The 18,381-nt window shown below is 44.8% G+C and overlaps 1 protein-coding gene across 2 annotated transcripts in view; it reads right to left on the bottom strand.

Annotated features, from left to right (window-relative positions):
• Positions 1–18,381, bottom strand: part of LCMT1 (leucine carboxyl methyltransferase 1) — a 1,102,354-nt gene that overhangs the window by 241,603 nt on the left and 842,370 nt on the right. For both annotated transcript variants that reach the window (XM_069647366.1, XM_069647364.1), the window contains one exon: positions 9,285–9,376. In XM_069647366.1, the coding sequence (XP_069503467.1) occupies positions 9,285–9,376 (92 nt within the window). The remainder of the gene's footprint in view (positions 1–9,284; positions 9,377–18,381) is intronic.

Genomic DNA, 18,381 nt, shown 5'->3' with positions numbered 1-18,381 from the left:
TCGCCTTGGGTCCAGCCTATGTAGCCTTTCTTCCTCTTTCCCCGGATGGGGAGGAGGGTAGAACTAAGGTAAGGTAATTTTCTGAGTAATATGAAATTCAGAAACCACCTTTGGGAGGAAATTAGGCTTCACTTGTAGGACAACTTTGTCCTTGTGGAAAATTGTATGTGGGGGTTTACAGGAGAGAGCTTGTAGCTCGCTCACCCTCCTAGCAGATGTTATTGCTACCAATAGGACAGTTTTAAGTGTGAGAAATCTCAGCGAACAAGAGTGAAGCGGTTCAAATGGAGGGCCAATTAGGAAGTTTAAGAATACATTTAAGTCCCATAAGGGAACCTGGAATGGTTTTGGAGGATAAACATTAGTTAATCCTTTGAGAAATTGTATCACTAGAGGTAGTTTGAAATACGATGGTTCCTCCGCAGTGCGCTTGAAGATAGAAAGCTCTGCGAGATAGCCTTTTACAGTGCCAACTTGAAGGCCTGAGTTTGCCAAGTAGAGTAGAAACGATAACACCGTTGGTGTACCACATGAAAAAGGGACAATATTCTCTTCCCTACACCAGGTGCAAAATTTGTTCCAACGGCAGTGGTATAAAGACTTTGTTGCTGGCCTTCTGGCCGAAAGCAACACCTCCATGACGTCATCAGGGAGATCCCAATCCTTGTACCTCACCCTTTCAGAAGCCAAGCGTGAAAGTTGAGGGTTCTGGTGTCTGGATGGAGAACCTGACCTCCCTTCTGCGAGAGAAGATTCTCTTTGAGTGGAAGCCGGATTGGAGGGCAGATGGACATATCTAGAAGGTCCGGGTACCCGGGGCAATTAGGATCATGGTTTTCCGGAATCTTCTCAACCACCTGATCATTTGAGGAATAACAGGGACTGGTGGGAACATGTAAAGGAGTGGAAACTCCCAGTCCACTACAAACGCGTCTCCTAGAGCTCCTCTCGGGGGAAATTCCCATGAACAGAACAGATTGCACTTCCTGTTGGTGCTTGTGGCGAACAGATCCACCTGAGGGGTTCCCCAAAGGGCGAAGATCTCTTGAAGGACTTCTTGAGCTAGCTCCCACTCGTGGGAGACTGTGCTCTGCCTGCTCACAGCGTCCGCTGTCAAGTTCTTCTCTCCGGCTAGGTGGACTGCCGATAGAGAGATTCCTTCCCGAATTGCCCAAAACCAGAGCTGCATTGCCTCTCTGCACAGTGGCAGTGACTCTACGCCTCCTCTTTTGTTGAGGTAGTGCATGGCCACCGTGTTGTCCGTCATTATCAGGACATTTCTCCCCTGTACTGATGGCAGGAAAGCTTTCAGCGCTAGTCTGATCGCTCTCAGCTCCAATAGGTTGATGTGTAGTCTGGACTCCGATGGAGACCAACGACCGCTGATGGTCAAGTCATTGGCATGGGCTCACCACCCCATGAGTGTGGCGTCTGTGACTACTGTTATCTCCGGCCATGGTTGCCAAAACAATTCTCCTTTCAAGATGTTCTCTGAATAGGCCCACCATTGCAGGTTGCGGGCTACTTTGTCCGGAATCCGGAGGAGATCTGTCATTCTCCCTGAGAAATGCGACCACTGAGTTCTCAGTGCCCACTGAAGAGATCTCATTCTCAGGCGAGCCTCTGGCACAAGGAAGATGCAGGATGCCATGAGGCCTAGCAACTTCAAAAAGTCAAAGGCTGGGAGACGTTGGGCATTTTGAAACTTGTTGACCATCTGCAGAGTATCTTGAGCCCTCACCTCTGGTGGCGAGGCTTTTCCCAGGGAAGTGTCCAGGACCGCTCCAATGAACTGGAGTCTCTGCGATGTTATCATCTGTGACTTCTTTAAATTGAGGGAGAAGCCCAGTTTGTGAAGGAAGTGGCAGACATAATCTAGCTGGATCTGAGCTTGTTCCGAAGATACAGCCCTGATCAGCCAATTGTCTAGGTAGGGGTAGACGTGGATCCCTTCCCTCCTTAGACTCGCAGCCACTACCGGCATTAGCTTGCTGAAGACCCTCGGGGCTGAGGTCAGCCCAAATGGAAGAACTCGAAAATTGATAATGAGAGTCGCCAATTGCGAACCTCAGGTATTTCCTGTGTTTGGGATGGATAGGCACATGGAAATAAGCATCCTGAAGGTCCAGAGATACCAGCCAGTCCTGGAGCTGGAGGGCCTGAAGGATCTGAGAGAGAGTTTCCATCTTGAACTTGTCCTTCCTGAGGAACTTGTTCAATTCTCGTAAGTCCAGGATGGGTCTCAGTCCTCCGTCCTTCTTTGGTATGAGAAAGTAGGGGGAGTACCAGCCCTTTTTCCTGTCCGCTATAGGTACAAGTTCTATGGCACCTTTCTCTAGCAGGTCTATAATTTCCTGCAAGAGGAGCGGATCTGGAACTTTTAGAGAGCTGTTCCCCGGTGGATGACTCTGAGGGATGTGTAGAAAGGGTAGGCAGTAACACTGGGCAACTGTCTCCAATTCCCAAGCATCTGACGTTATAGCCTGCCATTCCGTCAGATGGTGAGTTAACCTGCCCCCTACAGGTGTCTTGTGTGGGAAGACCTCAGAGTGGTTTGGGGGCGGCTGATGCAGATGCCGAGGGTAAAGAGGCACCTGCTGCTGTTGCGGCCTTAGTACTTTTGACCCGTCCACCTCGGGTGGATCTCCTTTGGCCTCTTTGAGCCGGCTGTCCTCTGCCTTTCCCAAATGCAGAATAATAGCGAAAGGACTTTCCTCTCCCAGAGGTTTCTGAGGGGCAAAAAGGAGTTTGGCGGATAGCAGCTCCTAGAGATTTTGCTGCTGCTTTAGATGTCTGCAACTTTTCCAGACTGTGATCAGCCTTTTTTCCGAATAATGAAGAGCCGTCAAAGGGCATATTCAAAAGTCTGGCCTGTACATATGGAACAAAGCCAGACTTTCGCAATCACGCATGCCTGCGGATTGTTGTACTTGCCGCCATGGCCCTGCTGATACTGTCACCGGAATCGATGCCAGTTTGAAGTGACTCGCACATGGCATCCTTGCCACCTTTAATAATGTTAAGGAAGGCTTCCTTTTCCTCTCCTTCGGGTATGCAGTCAGCCGCTGATGAAGCACACTCCCACAGTGTGTGACTGAACCTGGCGAGCGTACAGGTGGCGTTGATGGACTTCAACGCCATACTACAAGCAGAGAAGACTTTCTTTGCCATAGAATCGTACCTCTTGTCATCTCTATCCTGTGGGACAGTAGGGTAAGCGGTCCTGCTGCTTGATGAAGTTGCCGCTTTGACCACCAGGCTCTCTGGAGTCGGGTGTTTCGATAAGTATTCAGGGTCAGTAGCAGCTACCCTATACTTGGCTGATAATCTTTTGTTGACAGCAGGGATAACTTCAGGAGTTTCCCAGTTAGATGCAATTTTTCTTTGTAAGGCTGTATGGAAGGGGACCACAGGATCCTCCTGTGGACCTTTGTCTAATATGTCTGTCAGGTCATCCTGTTGAAAAACAGGCGAAGGCGCAGACCAACCCATGAATTCAATAATTCTTGCCATCAGGGTTCTATAGGGTGTTTCGGCATGTTCCCCTGGGTCTGGTTTAACAAAATCTACTTCTGGGGAAGTGTCCAGCCCACTTACCTCATGTAATGCCTCCTGTAGGTCTTTCAACCTTCTTTCCTCAGAGGTGAAATCCTCTGAAACAGGTAGTGTGGTCCTCTGCAACTCGAAGGTTTCCTGGTCAGAATCTTCCCCTTCTTCATAAATTGAAGATAATCCAGGGTACTCTGACCTCTGAAATGGTATAAAACCCATTTCTAAGGCAGAAGGAGCCAAATTGGTCATTATTGGGCGAGAAAACGTCAATGTCATCGACGCTGATGTGACAGGCTTCGAAAGGCGCCGAAAACGGCGTCGAGAAAACCGGAAGAGGCCTCAAAGAACTTGAGAGGATCGTGATCCTACTCGAGGACATCGACGACTGTCTCAGCGTCGTGCTGGAGGCTCTTGGAATCACCGTTGGCTGTGGAGTAGCCGCGGTCTTCTCTTTCATCGGCGTCGACGATGGCATTGAGTCGATCGACTGATGCATCGAAGAACCCCTTGACAACGGCGTCGATGGCGCTGATCCATGCGTCGAAGGGATCTTCGACGACGGCGTCGAAGACGGTGCGCCTTCTTATCCGATGGCCCGTGGCGCTCTCGGGTGGAATGTTTCACCGGGTGTTGCGACTCGCGGCGTTTTGATTTTTTGGGTTTTTCACCCGGGGTATCACCCTCAGCTGTATTCGAGGGGGACGAGGCCGCTTTCTCGAAGACGCTTAACATTTTCTTCCTGAATTCCTCCCACTCAGCCTGAGAGCTGTGTTTTGTGGGGCAGGAGAAGACGACGAGGAAGGACCTTCGACGTCTCTTTGAGTGTCTTGATCTCGACGAATGGTGGGAGCTACTTCAAGATCTAGAATGGGAATGTTTTCGACGGCGAGGAGACGAATGCCTCGACTCGGCCGAAGAAATTTTCGAGGTGGTTTTGACTGACTTACCTCTTTCGAGCTTCCCCTTGCGCTCCTTCAAGGCTTTCGCCGTCATTGACATGCAGCCCTCACACTCCGAACAATGGTGCTTTGTTCCCAAGCACCACAAACAGATCCTGTGTGGATCTGTTATCGACATTTTTTTACCGCAGTCTCGACATTTTTTTAAGCCGGATCGCGGCGTTGTCGGTTCCGATGAAGATACCATCGAGAACGAGTTGGTATATTTCGAGTAGATGTAGATTACGTTATCTGACTGAACTGAGCAACGATGTTCCGAGGCCCCACGAAGCGCGGAAAAATGGAACTGAGCAACGGACGCCGCGCGTGGCTATTTATGGGCATGGTGACGTTGGCGTCGATACGGTGGCCGTCGAGGGACATCGACGCGCAGCTTCCTCTACAGAAAAAATTTCCGATGCCAGCAAGCTGGAAACGTATTATCAAAGATAAGGAATACGTTGGTGGATACAATCCCTTCGAAATATTTTTAAAATGGGCGCATGTACAAGGCTTTAAGAGAGATTGGGCAAAAAGACACCTAGTTGCAATCTCGTATTTTTCAAAAATACTGGGTGATTCAGACCCCACGCAGAGCGCTCTTATTTCCTACGCAATGAAAGGATGGGGTAGAATAGAGGGCCCCCAGGTGGACACCCGCCGCCCCCTGGATTTCAACAAACTGGTACAAATTGCAAACCAGCTGGATGCCATATGCTGGCATCCATACGAGATCTCATTATTCAAAACAGCTTTTTTCCTGGCATACCTCGAGGCTTTCCGTGTTTGAGAGCTCATTGCCTCCAGCACCAAGGCTATCAACGGCCTGCGTGTCATGGAGGTCAGGGTTAGACAAGAGAGCGTCAGCATAGAAATCCAACAATCAAAAACTGGGGCCAAAAGAGCCATCAACATTTGTTGCATTGATGAGGCAGCAAACTGCCCGGTATGCATCACCAACCTTTATCACACGCAAAGGCCCAAGGTAGGGGGGAGGTTTCTAATCCACAAGGACGCCTCGGCACTAAGCCGCAACCAATTCAAAGGGGTGCTGATGAAAGCAATCAGCAAAGCAGGGTGGGACTGCAAGGGTTTTGGCACCCATTCATTCAGAATAGGTGCAGCCACCTCAGCATGGCAAGGAGGCCTAGCTCCCCAACAACTAAAAAACATAGGGGGATGGAAGTCAGATTGCTACAAGAGATACATCAGACCACAGTTAATATAGCCATCCTCCCCCTTCCTACAGAAACAACAGGCGAAGGGAGGACCGCTCTCCAATCAGCATGGATAGTCCGCCACTCATTTATCTTCAGGACGGGCCGATGGGCAGAGGAGACCAAAGAAAGGCCACCTTTCAGAAACACCCTTTCTTCATGGTGGGGATACAGAGGCCTACGATGGGCCGAGATCCACGAAACCCTAGCATAACTGGTCACATACAGAGACCCGCCAGAATTTTTGGTCATACACCTAGGGGGCAATGACCTGGTATCCATTGGAAGGAGAAATTTATTTGAGGACATGTGCTCCTCCCTAGCAGGCATTTCACATAATTGGAGGGGAACAGAAATATATTTCTCGGCCATCCTACCCAGAAAGAAATGGAAAGGGGCCAACTGCTACAAATCGATAGACATTTCTAGAAGAAAACTCAACAGGGGGCTAGAGAAATTCTGTACAGCAAGAGGACTGGGCTTCATAAAGCACCCGGCCATAACACTGGGTGACCCGGACCTTTTTCACAAAGACGGCACCCATTTATCAAACCAGGGCATGGAACATTTCTTTAGAGAAATTACAGCAACTCTGGCCTCCAGGGGTTGCCACTAGGAGATACTTTCGGGGGAACGTGGTCAGCCGCCATCCTGCCCACGTGTGGCGGCACGGGCCAGAGGGGGTAACCCCAAGACCCGGTGCCCAAAAGTATGTTACTAAGATGATATGTGATTATTGTTATCTCCATAACCATATCTGTACAATAAAAACCTATGGCCTTTTATTGCCAACACTTGACAACAATGTGTGAGGCAAATTATTCTGGGTGAGTGTATGGGGTCAGCAAATAATTATACATGTATATGGGTTCAGCAGTTATGGGCAATGCTGCAGGGCCGCCCAAAGCGAGGCAGGGTAACTGCTGTTACCATCAGCAGGCCTGGAGAGGGGCAGCCCAACCTCTGCCTCTCTCTGCTCCTCTCCTTCCCCCAAGCCAGAGAGACACGCAGTCGGTGCAACACAAAGCTGAGGAAGGGTGAGGTGTGAACATACTAAGATGATATGTGATTATTGTGATCTCCATAACCATATCTGTACAATAAAAACCTATGGCCTTTTATTGCCAACACTTGACAACTATGTGTGATTCAAATTATTCCGGGTGAGGGTATGGGGGTCGGCAAATAATTATGCATGCGTATGGGTTCAGCAGTTATGGTGTCGACTCATGTGGGGTACCAATGTATCCCTTATTTTGGTTTTGAATATTTTTTTTATTTTGTATCAATTGAATTGGATCTGACGAATGGAAAAACGTAATCTATGATTTAATGATAGGGTGTAATGCAATAGGTTTTTTAGGTTTTGTTTTCTATTCTTTACTTTTTCCCGTTTCTTTTCATTTTGAACAAGTGGATATTTTAAATGTTTTTATTTTTCTATACATGTGATTTTGTATTCTTTGTATTATACTATGTTGTGTAAGGTTTCCTGTAAACCGTAAATGTAAACAACCACCTCACCCTTCCTCCATAGAGCAAGGTGCTAAGCACCTAAGGAAACCAACAGTCAGGCAGGGATCACGTTCAAAGACCTGCCCCCCCAGGGGGCCAGACAGTCGGCTATCGGGCAGGGGGCTGGAACACAACAGCCCCCACTACTATACATATCAAAGACCCAGGGCTCCCTTGGGTCTTATAAATACAGAGCGGCATGCTCTGAGAAAACACAAACAGTTTGTGGACCCTGAAGGGGGACCCAAGCACACAGGAGGTGCACTGTTTACTCAGTGCCTTCCAAACCTTTGCTTCTTTACCACAAAACCCTCCCACCCTACAAACAAGGGAGAAGAACAAAAGAAAAGAAGTACAAGGCACTGTACGGTGCCCAAAACAAGTCGTGGGACATGAGAAGGCGGGCACGGGCCAGAGGGGGTAACCCAAGACCTGGTGCCCAAAAGTATGTTACTAAAATGATATGTGATTGTTATCTCCATAACCATATCTGTACAATAAAAACCTAGGGCCTTTTATTGCCAACACTTGACAACAATGTGTGAGCCAAATTATTCCAGGTGAGGGTATGGGGTCGGCAAATTATTATGCATGCATATGGGTTCAGCAGTTATGGTGCAGAGTCATGTGGGGTACCAATGTATCCCTTATTTTGCCTTTGAATATTTTTTTTTATTTTGTATCAATTGAATTGGATATGACGAATGGAAAAAAGTAATGTATGATTTGATGATAGGGTGTAATGCGATAGGTTTTTTAGGTTTTGTTTTCTATCCTTTACTTTTTTCCGTTTCTTTTCAATTTGAACAAGTGGATGTTTTAAATGTTTTTATTTTTCTATACATGTGATTTTGTATTCTTTGTATTATACTATGTTGTGTAAGGTCTCCTGTAAACCGTAAATGCAACAATAAATAAATAAACACTGTGCTATTAATTCCATAGGCCGTGCAGTATTCGTACTGCCGTATTCCATAGGCCGTGCAGGTAAACGTGTTGGTAATAAAGTAAAAGAACAATCACTATTTTATTTTGCCCTTTTGATGTATTCAGGTATATGCAGAATGCACTTCCTCTTCTCTGATATCACTGAAAGGGCTGGAAAGGAGCTCACAAAATGGCAGACAACCATAGCAAGAAAAAGGATAATGTTTAAATTAAGATAGATGAGGAATGTTTATGTCACTGGAAAATAGGCAGAAGATAAAACATTAATAGTTAGGAATAACATTATATTTTTTTGTAAAAACTGTAAATGAAGTTAGCAGGGGGAACATACTTCCTTTGCAAAGCCTTAGTATCCGGAATTCCCTACGTATTGAATAAGGGCCTCAGCCGAACATCACTGATTAGAAGAACCATTTTGAACAGCAAGTGCTCTCTCGCTCTCTCAGATTCCTGCAATTTATGTCTTTTGGTTTGGGTATTTTGATAGAACCACAGCGAGTTGATGGCCTCGGGTTTTCAGCACACACTTTATAAGCATATGAAGGTATAGCCAAACATGCAACATGAAGTTCAAGGATCACCACCAACCACTTGCAGCTTAATAGCTACACAATTTTAAACCACTGGAACCCCAGCAGAAACAAATCCCAAACCTAGGGAGAAGTAATAGTCACTCCACAATCATATGAAGTCCAACAAAGAACGCCGGACTTGCATTACCACCACACCCAACAAGAACCTCAAAACACCAAACGGGTTTCCCTTGAAAAAACACAGCCCATTCATTCACAATGGAGCAGAACATCGTTTTCCTCTATCCTTTTACACTAACAAAAAAGTTCGAATCCGGCCTTAAGAACACAATATGATGTCAGTTACAGAAGCTCAACAGCGAGAAGCATGTTTAAAATGGGGAGACGTTCTGCGGAGAGGAGCAGGCTGGTACGTGGGCCCTTCAAGCTCGACTTTGCAGCGTGGTCTGAACTCTGGTTAATAAGTGACCGTGAGATAAAGGAGAAAGCACACAGGACCCACGCGACCCGAAGATAGAATGCAGCCCTGCGTGAACGGCCTTGACAGTGCGATTTCTATTCTAAATGAAGGGGAACTGTACCTCCTGACATCGTCCTGCGGCAGGTTCTGGTAGACTTTGATCATATCCAAGGCCGTGGCATTTTCCCAACCAGTCGACAGCAACCTGTCTTTCTGCAAAACAAACACAAAAACGTTGGCTTTAGACGACATAGTGATCCCAATGTCTGGTACACTTAATATGGTGCTGCATGCAAGCATAGCTCACAGTATGTTCACTTTAATGCGGTGAACATGCGCTGTGCCGCGCCGCATACAATTTCCCAGCATCTTTCCATCTTTTCTGTAATTGGGGTGTTTCACCTCTCACAAATATATCGCCAAAAGAAGCTTTCTTTGATACACAGCATCCCATTGCTGACACAACCCCATTATGGTTCACGGTTGGGGACCCCACTTAGCAATTTGCTACGCAATTCAGCAAGCATGCTCAGAACTGGACTCACCCCATCTGCAGAGCATAAGCCGGAACTGACCAACGGCGTTGCGTCTACTCCCCAACTCTCTGTGCCCCCCAACCGCAAGCTTTAAGGTCAAGAGCATCTATCGTTGGGACATTTCAGAACCGGGTTAACTCCAGGGCTCAGACCGCTGTCGCGCATCCCACACTATCCCATCAAAAGCACTCCCTGAGCTTGCTTCCTCCCGTTCAACTCCACTTACCTGATATACATACGAGGCTGTTCTTCCACTAATCACTTCCTCCCACGCCACTATGCAGCAACCCACTATCCCACTCTTGTGGCTATATCTCTTAATACTCTTATCTTGATGGCTCACGACCTATATTCACAGAAGTCCACTTCTGCTGCTTCCCGCACCTCTCCTCCCCATCATATCTCCATTGCCACCCTTTGAAGAGGCTCTAACCTCATCTATCTCCCTCGCCTTCCTTCCCAAACGCAACCAGTAGCACTCATTTTTCTTTCTACTTTTACACTTGAGTTATGGGATGCCCACTATGTAAAAATAAAACGCAATTTTTCTCTAACCATTTGACTTCCACAACCCCCAAATTGCAGTCATGTGTAGCACAGAAACTTGGATTGCCCTCCATAACATGTGGCCCTTCACACTGACGTTGCCTCCTTTCTACACTCACCCCAGCCTATGCTTCCTCAACGACTCAATCACTGCCAGGAGCGGTCCATCTTTTTTTAAAGTCTGCATATGTATATTAGACCATTTATCAAAAAGCCAACTGCTAACCCAAACGATCCAGCAACCTCCACCCCATGTCAAACACTCAATTCATTGGAAAAATGCAGAAAGAATGTATATACAGGCCACCCTGGGATTTCAATGTGAGAAACGACCTGCATGGGAAGGCATAGCACGGCTTTAGACCATTGAGGAGTAAAGAATCAACTCAGTTCTCAATCTAGGACATACTGAAGAACAACGTGGATTTACTTCAGAAAATGGCATCACACCGATGGTCATCTCAGCCTCATTTGACACAATCAGCCAAGAGATTCTTATTAGGCCACAGAGACAATGGAACAACAGGAGTCCCTCTACACTGGATTGCCTTCCTCCTCACCATTGGAACCAAAACCATCATCATGAAGCCCTACAAATCCCAGTCATGCCTTCTCATCTGTGGAGTACCCCCAAGGATCCACACCAAGGTCGCTTCTGGTCAACATTTACAGAACACTACTACTGGACTTCATTAGTCTTTTGGGGATCACATGCTACAACTATGCAGATGACACATAATCAACAAACTCAATTTTTTACATATTCTCCAGACCTAAAAACCTGCCTGCACATGTGGACGGATGAAGTTTAAGCATGATGCTCCAAATAAAAACAAAAAATACGTTAACATCCTATAGAGCCAGACCACAAACGTGGAAGATGAGGATGGGCATGGAAATCCTGATGGAGGGAGCAGGAAAGGGAGGAGGCGGCTACCCCTCAGTTCAGACACTCAACCTACAACAAGCATTGGACTGGAAAGACCAAGGTAAAGCAGGATGTCACAGATGGCACAGAAAATACAGTCTTTCAGACAGTTCCAGGGTTTTATTTAGATGTGTGGGGCCTAGGGCCGTCCCCCTCTCTCTCGTCTTCCCACGAATCTCTATCCCCGAGGCGTCGGTAACCCCTGGGTAGTTCTAGAGATTGATAACTCCTACTCTCTACAACCTTCTCTTCTTCTATAGATGGTCGCCCTAAAAGCAGGCTTTCTAAACTCGCTCAGGGACTTCCTAAAAGTCCCTACTCTAGCAATAGGTTAGTGTTCTAAATGGAGTTTGGATAGTGCTTTGCATTTATTCATGTATTCAGTATAGATCAGTCATACCCACTCACATCTTCTCCACTACTCTTTCTACCACCCTTTCTTCAAATTACTCCTCCCAGCAAGTCTCAATCCTTCCGGTGTTTCACTTCCCCTCGCCTCTGCCCTTTGATGTATCCAACTCCTCCCAATTCGCTTCACTACTTCCCTACTCTGGTTACTGCTCTCCTCCCGCTAATAAAATGAGGGCATATTTGCTAAGCCGCTAAGACCCCTCATATGAAAACTAAGGCACAATCACCATATGCTAGTGACACGACAGACACGAGGTTCGCTTTTCAAAAAAGTCTGGTTTATTCCAAAGTATTCTCAGTCGGCCGACTGGGGTCCAACGTCTCGCAACGTGTGTACCCAAACCTCGTGAGACGCAAGAGAGCGAGCAATGTTCAAGCAACAATATATATACATAACATGTAATCTTTAAAGGCAATTCAGACCGCCCATGATGCATCTTTTAGGCTAGGGCTCAGTGATTGACAATCATGACAATTATGACACGTTATGACAAGTCTCTATTCAGTCAAAATATATTTATTCTAGCAATAGTAGCAGAGACAGTTTCTTGTTATGGGGAACATAGAGCTCTTAGTTCAGCAAGGATATCATGTTCGTAGGAGATAAATAGTCCTTCGCACATTATCTAAGTGCTTCTATTCATGAACCAAGGGTCAGACAGTTCTGAGCCAGAAAATTCCAGTCTCCGCGAAGGAGTACCGCTAGAAAGAATATAATTCATGCTTTAACTGCCCATTGCTACAGAGTTTGCAACACAGGCCGGCACCTGGGCCACTGATTAGATGCAGTTTCTGCTCACCTCCAAGGACTTAGTGAGGGAGGAAAACAATGTATTTCTGTACCGTTTGACATTCCTGCCTGTGTTAATCTTTCAGCATGCAGGCAGTGGCCTCGCACCGTGTATGAGCTAGAAACATAGAATACATTTTGCAAAGCATTTTTTACAGAAAAGAAAAAAACAAATGGCGGATATTACATGAAATGGACGCCCTTTGGTTACGATTCTGTGTTTGCGATGTTTGTCACATGATGCGATTGGTTTCTGGCCAATATAATATACATGATATAGGGTCATTTCTGGACTAACAAACCTTCCTTTTGGCCGTAAGCCAAGAGCATCATTCATACATCGCATCTTCATCTGACCACGTGTCTAATTCTGAACTACCCATACTACTATAATCGTCATCAGAAATATTAATTGCCATGAATTCTTTGATAATTTCATTTTCGTGCTGGACACCTTCACCTAATATGCGAGGAGGTTTCGTTCTGATTGCGTGTACACATTCATTTGCAACTTGGGAGCAGAGGATTGGCAGGCATTGTATGCAACAGCAGCAAAACATGAGGATCCCAAGTATCGTGATCAAAATTGCAATTAGTTTCCATCCCCATAATCGCAGCAGTTCCCAAAACCATCAACTTATATTCAGATTCCAACTACCTGTGGGGACATGAATATCAGAACTTGCAATTTCTTGATTGCTTCAAATATCGTGGGGGAGTATACACTTACGAATATGCAGCATGCTGACCCCACAATTTTGCACACACATCCACGATCAGCCAAAATTATGTCAAGGACCATTCTATTCTGAAGTGTCATTAATCTGACTGATTTCTCTTCCAGTGTCATATTATAGAGTATATGTGTAGTTTCATTTATTGTTTTTTCTAACACCCTGGACAGTTTCCTTATATTCCATGAATGTATTGCTTGTCCCCAAAATGGTATAAATGATTTTGCTATACTGCCTGCAATCAGTCCTGCGGTATCATCTCACAGTGGCCTTGATCTCGATAGTTTTGATATTTCAGAAGTTTTGGAGAGAAATAAACCAGGGAAAAGAATACCCAAATAACAGGTCCCTTCCCAAGTTCTAGGTAACCATGGATAGGACTGATCTCCACATATAAAATAAACATAACCTCCTATATATAATGGTTCCCCTTCTTTTTCGAGTACTGCAGTATTCATGCATCTAGTAAATGTTCCCACTGGATAGGAACCCTTTTTCCGTAAGCAAAACGGGACAGAACGTGGACTGTAATTAATAGTAAAGGAGGGAAGAACAGCATCCTTATTCCCTACTGGAGCCATGTTAAAAGTGATTAGGGATTTGTGAGGCCCAATGAGCCTATCTACTGGTTTAGTTGTTACCGTGTTTATTTTGCTTGCGCCTCTAAATATGGAACAACCCACCGGTTCCAATATCACTCTTTCAAACTCATTTAAGTTTGTTCCATCCAACTGACCAGTATCACTGTCGTTCCATTTGCCGTAAAATAACGCTCTCAATGATGCATAACATGCGGTATTAAGCTGCAAAGGCTGCGCATACCAACCCATTCCTTTTCCACCATGCTGGGGTAAATGGGAGCATACCCAACAGTTGGATCTCTTCAAGATAGCATGTGTAATATTCATAATCAATAGCAGAGCGTTATTATCATAACCTTTTCTATGTTTCATTTCTTGTGAGGGGAGAGTGTAAGAGAGCACATGTACTGGGCTGCTGGTAGTAGAAGCATTGGTAGCAGGTAAAAGAAAGTTCAAAGGATGCATAGTTTCCAGATACCAGAATATTGGGACCAGTGTAATCGGAATGCAAAGCAGCATCATAATTAGCATATCTTTTCCAAACCAAGTTTTTCTAGGAACAGGCTTAGTCTCTCTTTCTACAATATCATTAGCATTGGTGCATGAGGGAGCAGGAGTAAGTGTAGGCATTGTCTGTAATGTTTATCTCAGGAAAATCTTTCAATGTTCGTCGCAGAAAAGTTCTCTGCAGCAACACACTTTAATAGCAAAGCGTTCAGGCCAGTTCAGGCTAGCCTGCTTAATAAATGACAGCAAGCTGATGCGATTTCACACAGAGCTCAAAAAAGGCAGGAGCAAGCATCAATTGTGTCGGTACCATATGCCCCCCGCTTGTCTGTACGGGGTCGCACTGGTCCTTCGCTTTTCAAAGGTAGCACCGGGAAACCGCATTTCAGAGCTTTCAATTTGATGCAGCTTGATACAACGCATACGCTCCATTTAGCTAGGCCTCCGTTTCCCACTTCATCCATGTTGGGAATAGAGGCAAAACAAACACGTAGATAATTTCCGATTTTGAGAACGTAGATCGTACCTTATGGCTCCAGGTACAGTATGATCGATGAACAATGCACTCTCATTTACAGATACAGAATCACTGCCGGCTTGTGATGCAATGAGTGATGATGTGGCAGCAGATTCACAAGGTTGAGGCACCTTTGGCCTTTCGATCTTTGATGCAATCTCCCCAGGCCCTTTCTCGGGTTTAGGAAGCACTTCTGGCAAAGGACTGGCGATGGTATCTTTGTGATCAAGTGCAGCTGTATTTCTTTTGACGTCAGGGTCAGGCAGCTTTTTCAAAGGAAACCGAATTCTTTTCGTGTGCGTTGCGTGGATCCAAGACTTGCGGCCATCCACTCGGACTTCAGTCTGTGTAGCCAGGAGCACCTGATAGGGCCCCTTGCGGCGCGGTGAGAGCAAAGATTTTCTCTCAAAATCTTTAATGAGTGTCCAGTCGCCAGGCTGCAGACAATGTCCTGGGCCTATATATCTCACAGGAAGAGCCTCCTGAAACTGCTGATTAATTAAACGCTAGTTTTGAGTTAACCGTTTACAGTAATTAATAAGCAAAGGGTGTTCTATGTCCCTAAAACGTTTCGGCTGTAGAGCATTCCAAACATTTGCTGGTCTCCCCATGATAATTTCATAGGGGGAGAGTACAGTCCTTGCCTGTACAGAGGTTTGCATGCACAACAGAGCTACCGGCAATGCATCTGGCCATTTTAAATTACTCCCCTCACAAATCTTGCTAATCTTATTCTTCGAAATACCATTCTGGCGTTCCACCAAACCGGCACTCATCGGGTGTCTGGCCGAATGGAATCGCTTGTCAATTTGGAGACCTGCACAAATTTGTAATATCACAGCTGCAATAAAATGCGGGCCGTTATCTGACCAGATGACACGGGGTAGGCCAAAACGGGAAAAGTACTCTTTTAGCATAACTTTAGCTGTGGACATAGCTGTACAATCTTTCAGGGGATAGGCCTCTACCCATTTGCTAAATGCGCAGACCACCACGAGGACATACTTATAATTTTGGCATCTTTCCATTTCAATGAAATCAAAATGGATAACTTCAAAACGGCATAGAGGGGGGGGGCAAAACTTCCTGTTGGTGTTGCTGTCCCTTTTCCAATGTTATGTTGTAATCAAGTCATACAATTGTGGACCAGTCTGTCAGCAGTTGTTCTGATATGTGGATTCTGCCATACCGTATCTAAATGTTGAATCATTTTTTTAGCAAATATGTGTGTTGGAGTGTGGGCCATAGTGACAATTGTCATTACATAGGCATTTGGCAACATCCATCTTTTTTTCTCTTTGTCCACCCAACAACCTTCAAAGTCTAATTCTGCTGTACCCTCAGACCATGCATTTATTTCATCTGCAGTAGCTTCTGCTTGCATTTCCTTAACTGTGGCAATCCCATTTTCTATCATGTAGGGTACCTCTTTCATTTTTTCAACAAACATTTTTGTGTGTAGATCAGTGGCAGTGTGTTTTGCAATTTTGTCTGCAAATGCATTTCCCTTTCCGACGTTACATGTTACTTTTTTTATGTGCTTCGCATTTCATTATTGCTAACCATTTGGGAAGCGCAAGTGCAGACAGCAGTCTCACTATCAAAGTGCCATGTTGGATTTTAGTTCCATGTGATGTCAGGAAACCCCTTTCAGCCCATAATGGACCAGAATTGTGTACCACCCCAAATGCATACTGACTGTCAGTATATATGTTTACATTAAGGTTTGCAGAAATTTCACATGCTCTGGTTAATGCTATTATCTCTGCTGCTTCTGCTGACTTGTATGGGATTCTTTTGCTTTCTACAATACTTTTCAGTGTAGTGATTGCATATGCAGCGGTTGATGTACCATCAGGCAATTTAAAACAAGAAACGTCACAGAACAGTTCGCCATCTGGCTCTTTCTGTGGGGTGTCAGTTAGATCAATTCTTCCTTTTGTCTCTTGTTCAGTAACCATTAAACAAGCATGGGGGAATTCTTTTTCACCCCCTTTCTCAATTGGGAGGAGGCATTAACTCGGCCAGATTTAAAGCGCAACACCTCATAATTTGAATATGCAGTGCAAAAAGGACAATTTCATACCTTGTTAATCTGGCTGATGTAAGGTGTTGTGCCTGCGTTCTATCGTCAGATGTAAAGTCGCCAATGTAATATGCATTGGCCTGATTGTCAAAAACATTTCCGTCACTTGTGCTGTTTCTGTGTCGATTCTGGTTCTGATTCTGATTTCCCTGGTTATTCTGAAATTGTGGCGCTCTTTGGTTCCTATTCTGTTCTTGTGTTCCCGGGTGACCTCTATTTGCCTTCTCGGGGAAAGTCCCATTCCGATTTTGGATCTGCGGGCACTGTACTCGCCAATGGCCTTCTTGTCTACAATAGGCCCATTGATTAATCCCTATTTGACCACCTTGCATATTGGAAAATTGGGCTCTGGATTGTGCGTTCCTGCCACCTCTATTATTGTTCGCTACTTGCTGCATCAATACTCATGTTTTCAAATTCCCCTTGTCCCTTATTTCTTTGTCCTTCTCTGCATTTACTCTGTTCCCATAATACTGGGCCATGTGTAATATTTCACTTTGTGTATTTGCTTGCCATGCACTCTCATATGTCATTATTAAATTTTGAATTTTTGATAACAACCCTTGCACACATTTATCAACAAACAATCTCTTCCCGGGTTCAGTACTCAAGTCTTGACCACTGAAATCTGCAAATACTTCTTCAAAACGATGAAAATAATCAGTCGCTCCTTCATCTTTGCCCTGTAAACAAGCAGTCAATTTATCTCAAACTATTCTCTTTTCAGGTATCAAAGTTTTCAATTTCTCTACTATTTGCACGGGTAAAGCCAACATGACTTGCAGTGGTTTTTCTCCAGCCTTTCTCTCACCATCAATTCTAATTAAATTCTCCCATGTGTCACCTAACATCGTTGCATCATTTATATTTCTAACCTGTTTCCATATATCTACAGGAAGAATCATGGGAAACAATAAATCAATGTGACTCAATGTGAAAATAGATGAATTCAAAACAGATTCAATTTCTTTATAGAATCCGGACGGATTTTTCCTAATATCAGGGATCGTCTGTCTGATATTATTTACCTCTTGTCTAGAAAAAGGGATGTACAAACTGCGCTGTATAATGGGCTTCTATCGTGTGCGCTGGATTCCCTCCAGAGGCGGCAACTTCTACTTTCGGGACAAACGTGGGAGGCACTTCCCTCATGGGTAATTGCAAACTAGGTGTTTCTACATTTGCTCGTTTACTAAGCAACAAAGCTAAATCAAAAGAAAAAGCCGTCGCTCCAGTTTCAGGCGAAAATCTTCTTTTGTAAGTTGTCATTAAATCAGTGGGACAACATGTCTTATTCTTCATATAGATACTGATCTATACATATTGTATGATGTGGAAATACCCTCTTTGTACCAATAGTCTTGAAAAAATAGACTTAGTACCTAGTTGTTTTTTTCACAATATCAAAAACAGTTTATTTTAATAGGTTAAATCACAACCCAATTTTTCCTTTATAAAACCAACTCTAAAAACAGAATATTCTTAAAATAGACCCAACAACACAAGGTGGATACATATACAATACAAATTACTAGTTTCACACACATACATTTCTATAACATGACAATACAATACATCAACA

Source organism: Ambystoma mexicanum, chromosome 2q, assembly GCF_040938575.1.
Source record: "Ambystoma mexicanum isolate Mex_15411 chromosome 2q, UKY_AmexF1_1, whole genome shotgun sequence".
Lineage (NCBI taxonomy): Eukaryota > Metazoa > Chordata > Amphibia > Caudata > Ambystomatidae > Ambystoma > Ambystoma mexicanum.
Note: the sequence above shows the minus strand (reverse complement) of the source record. Positions and strands in the feature narration are given on the sequence as shown.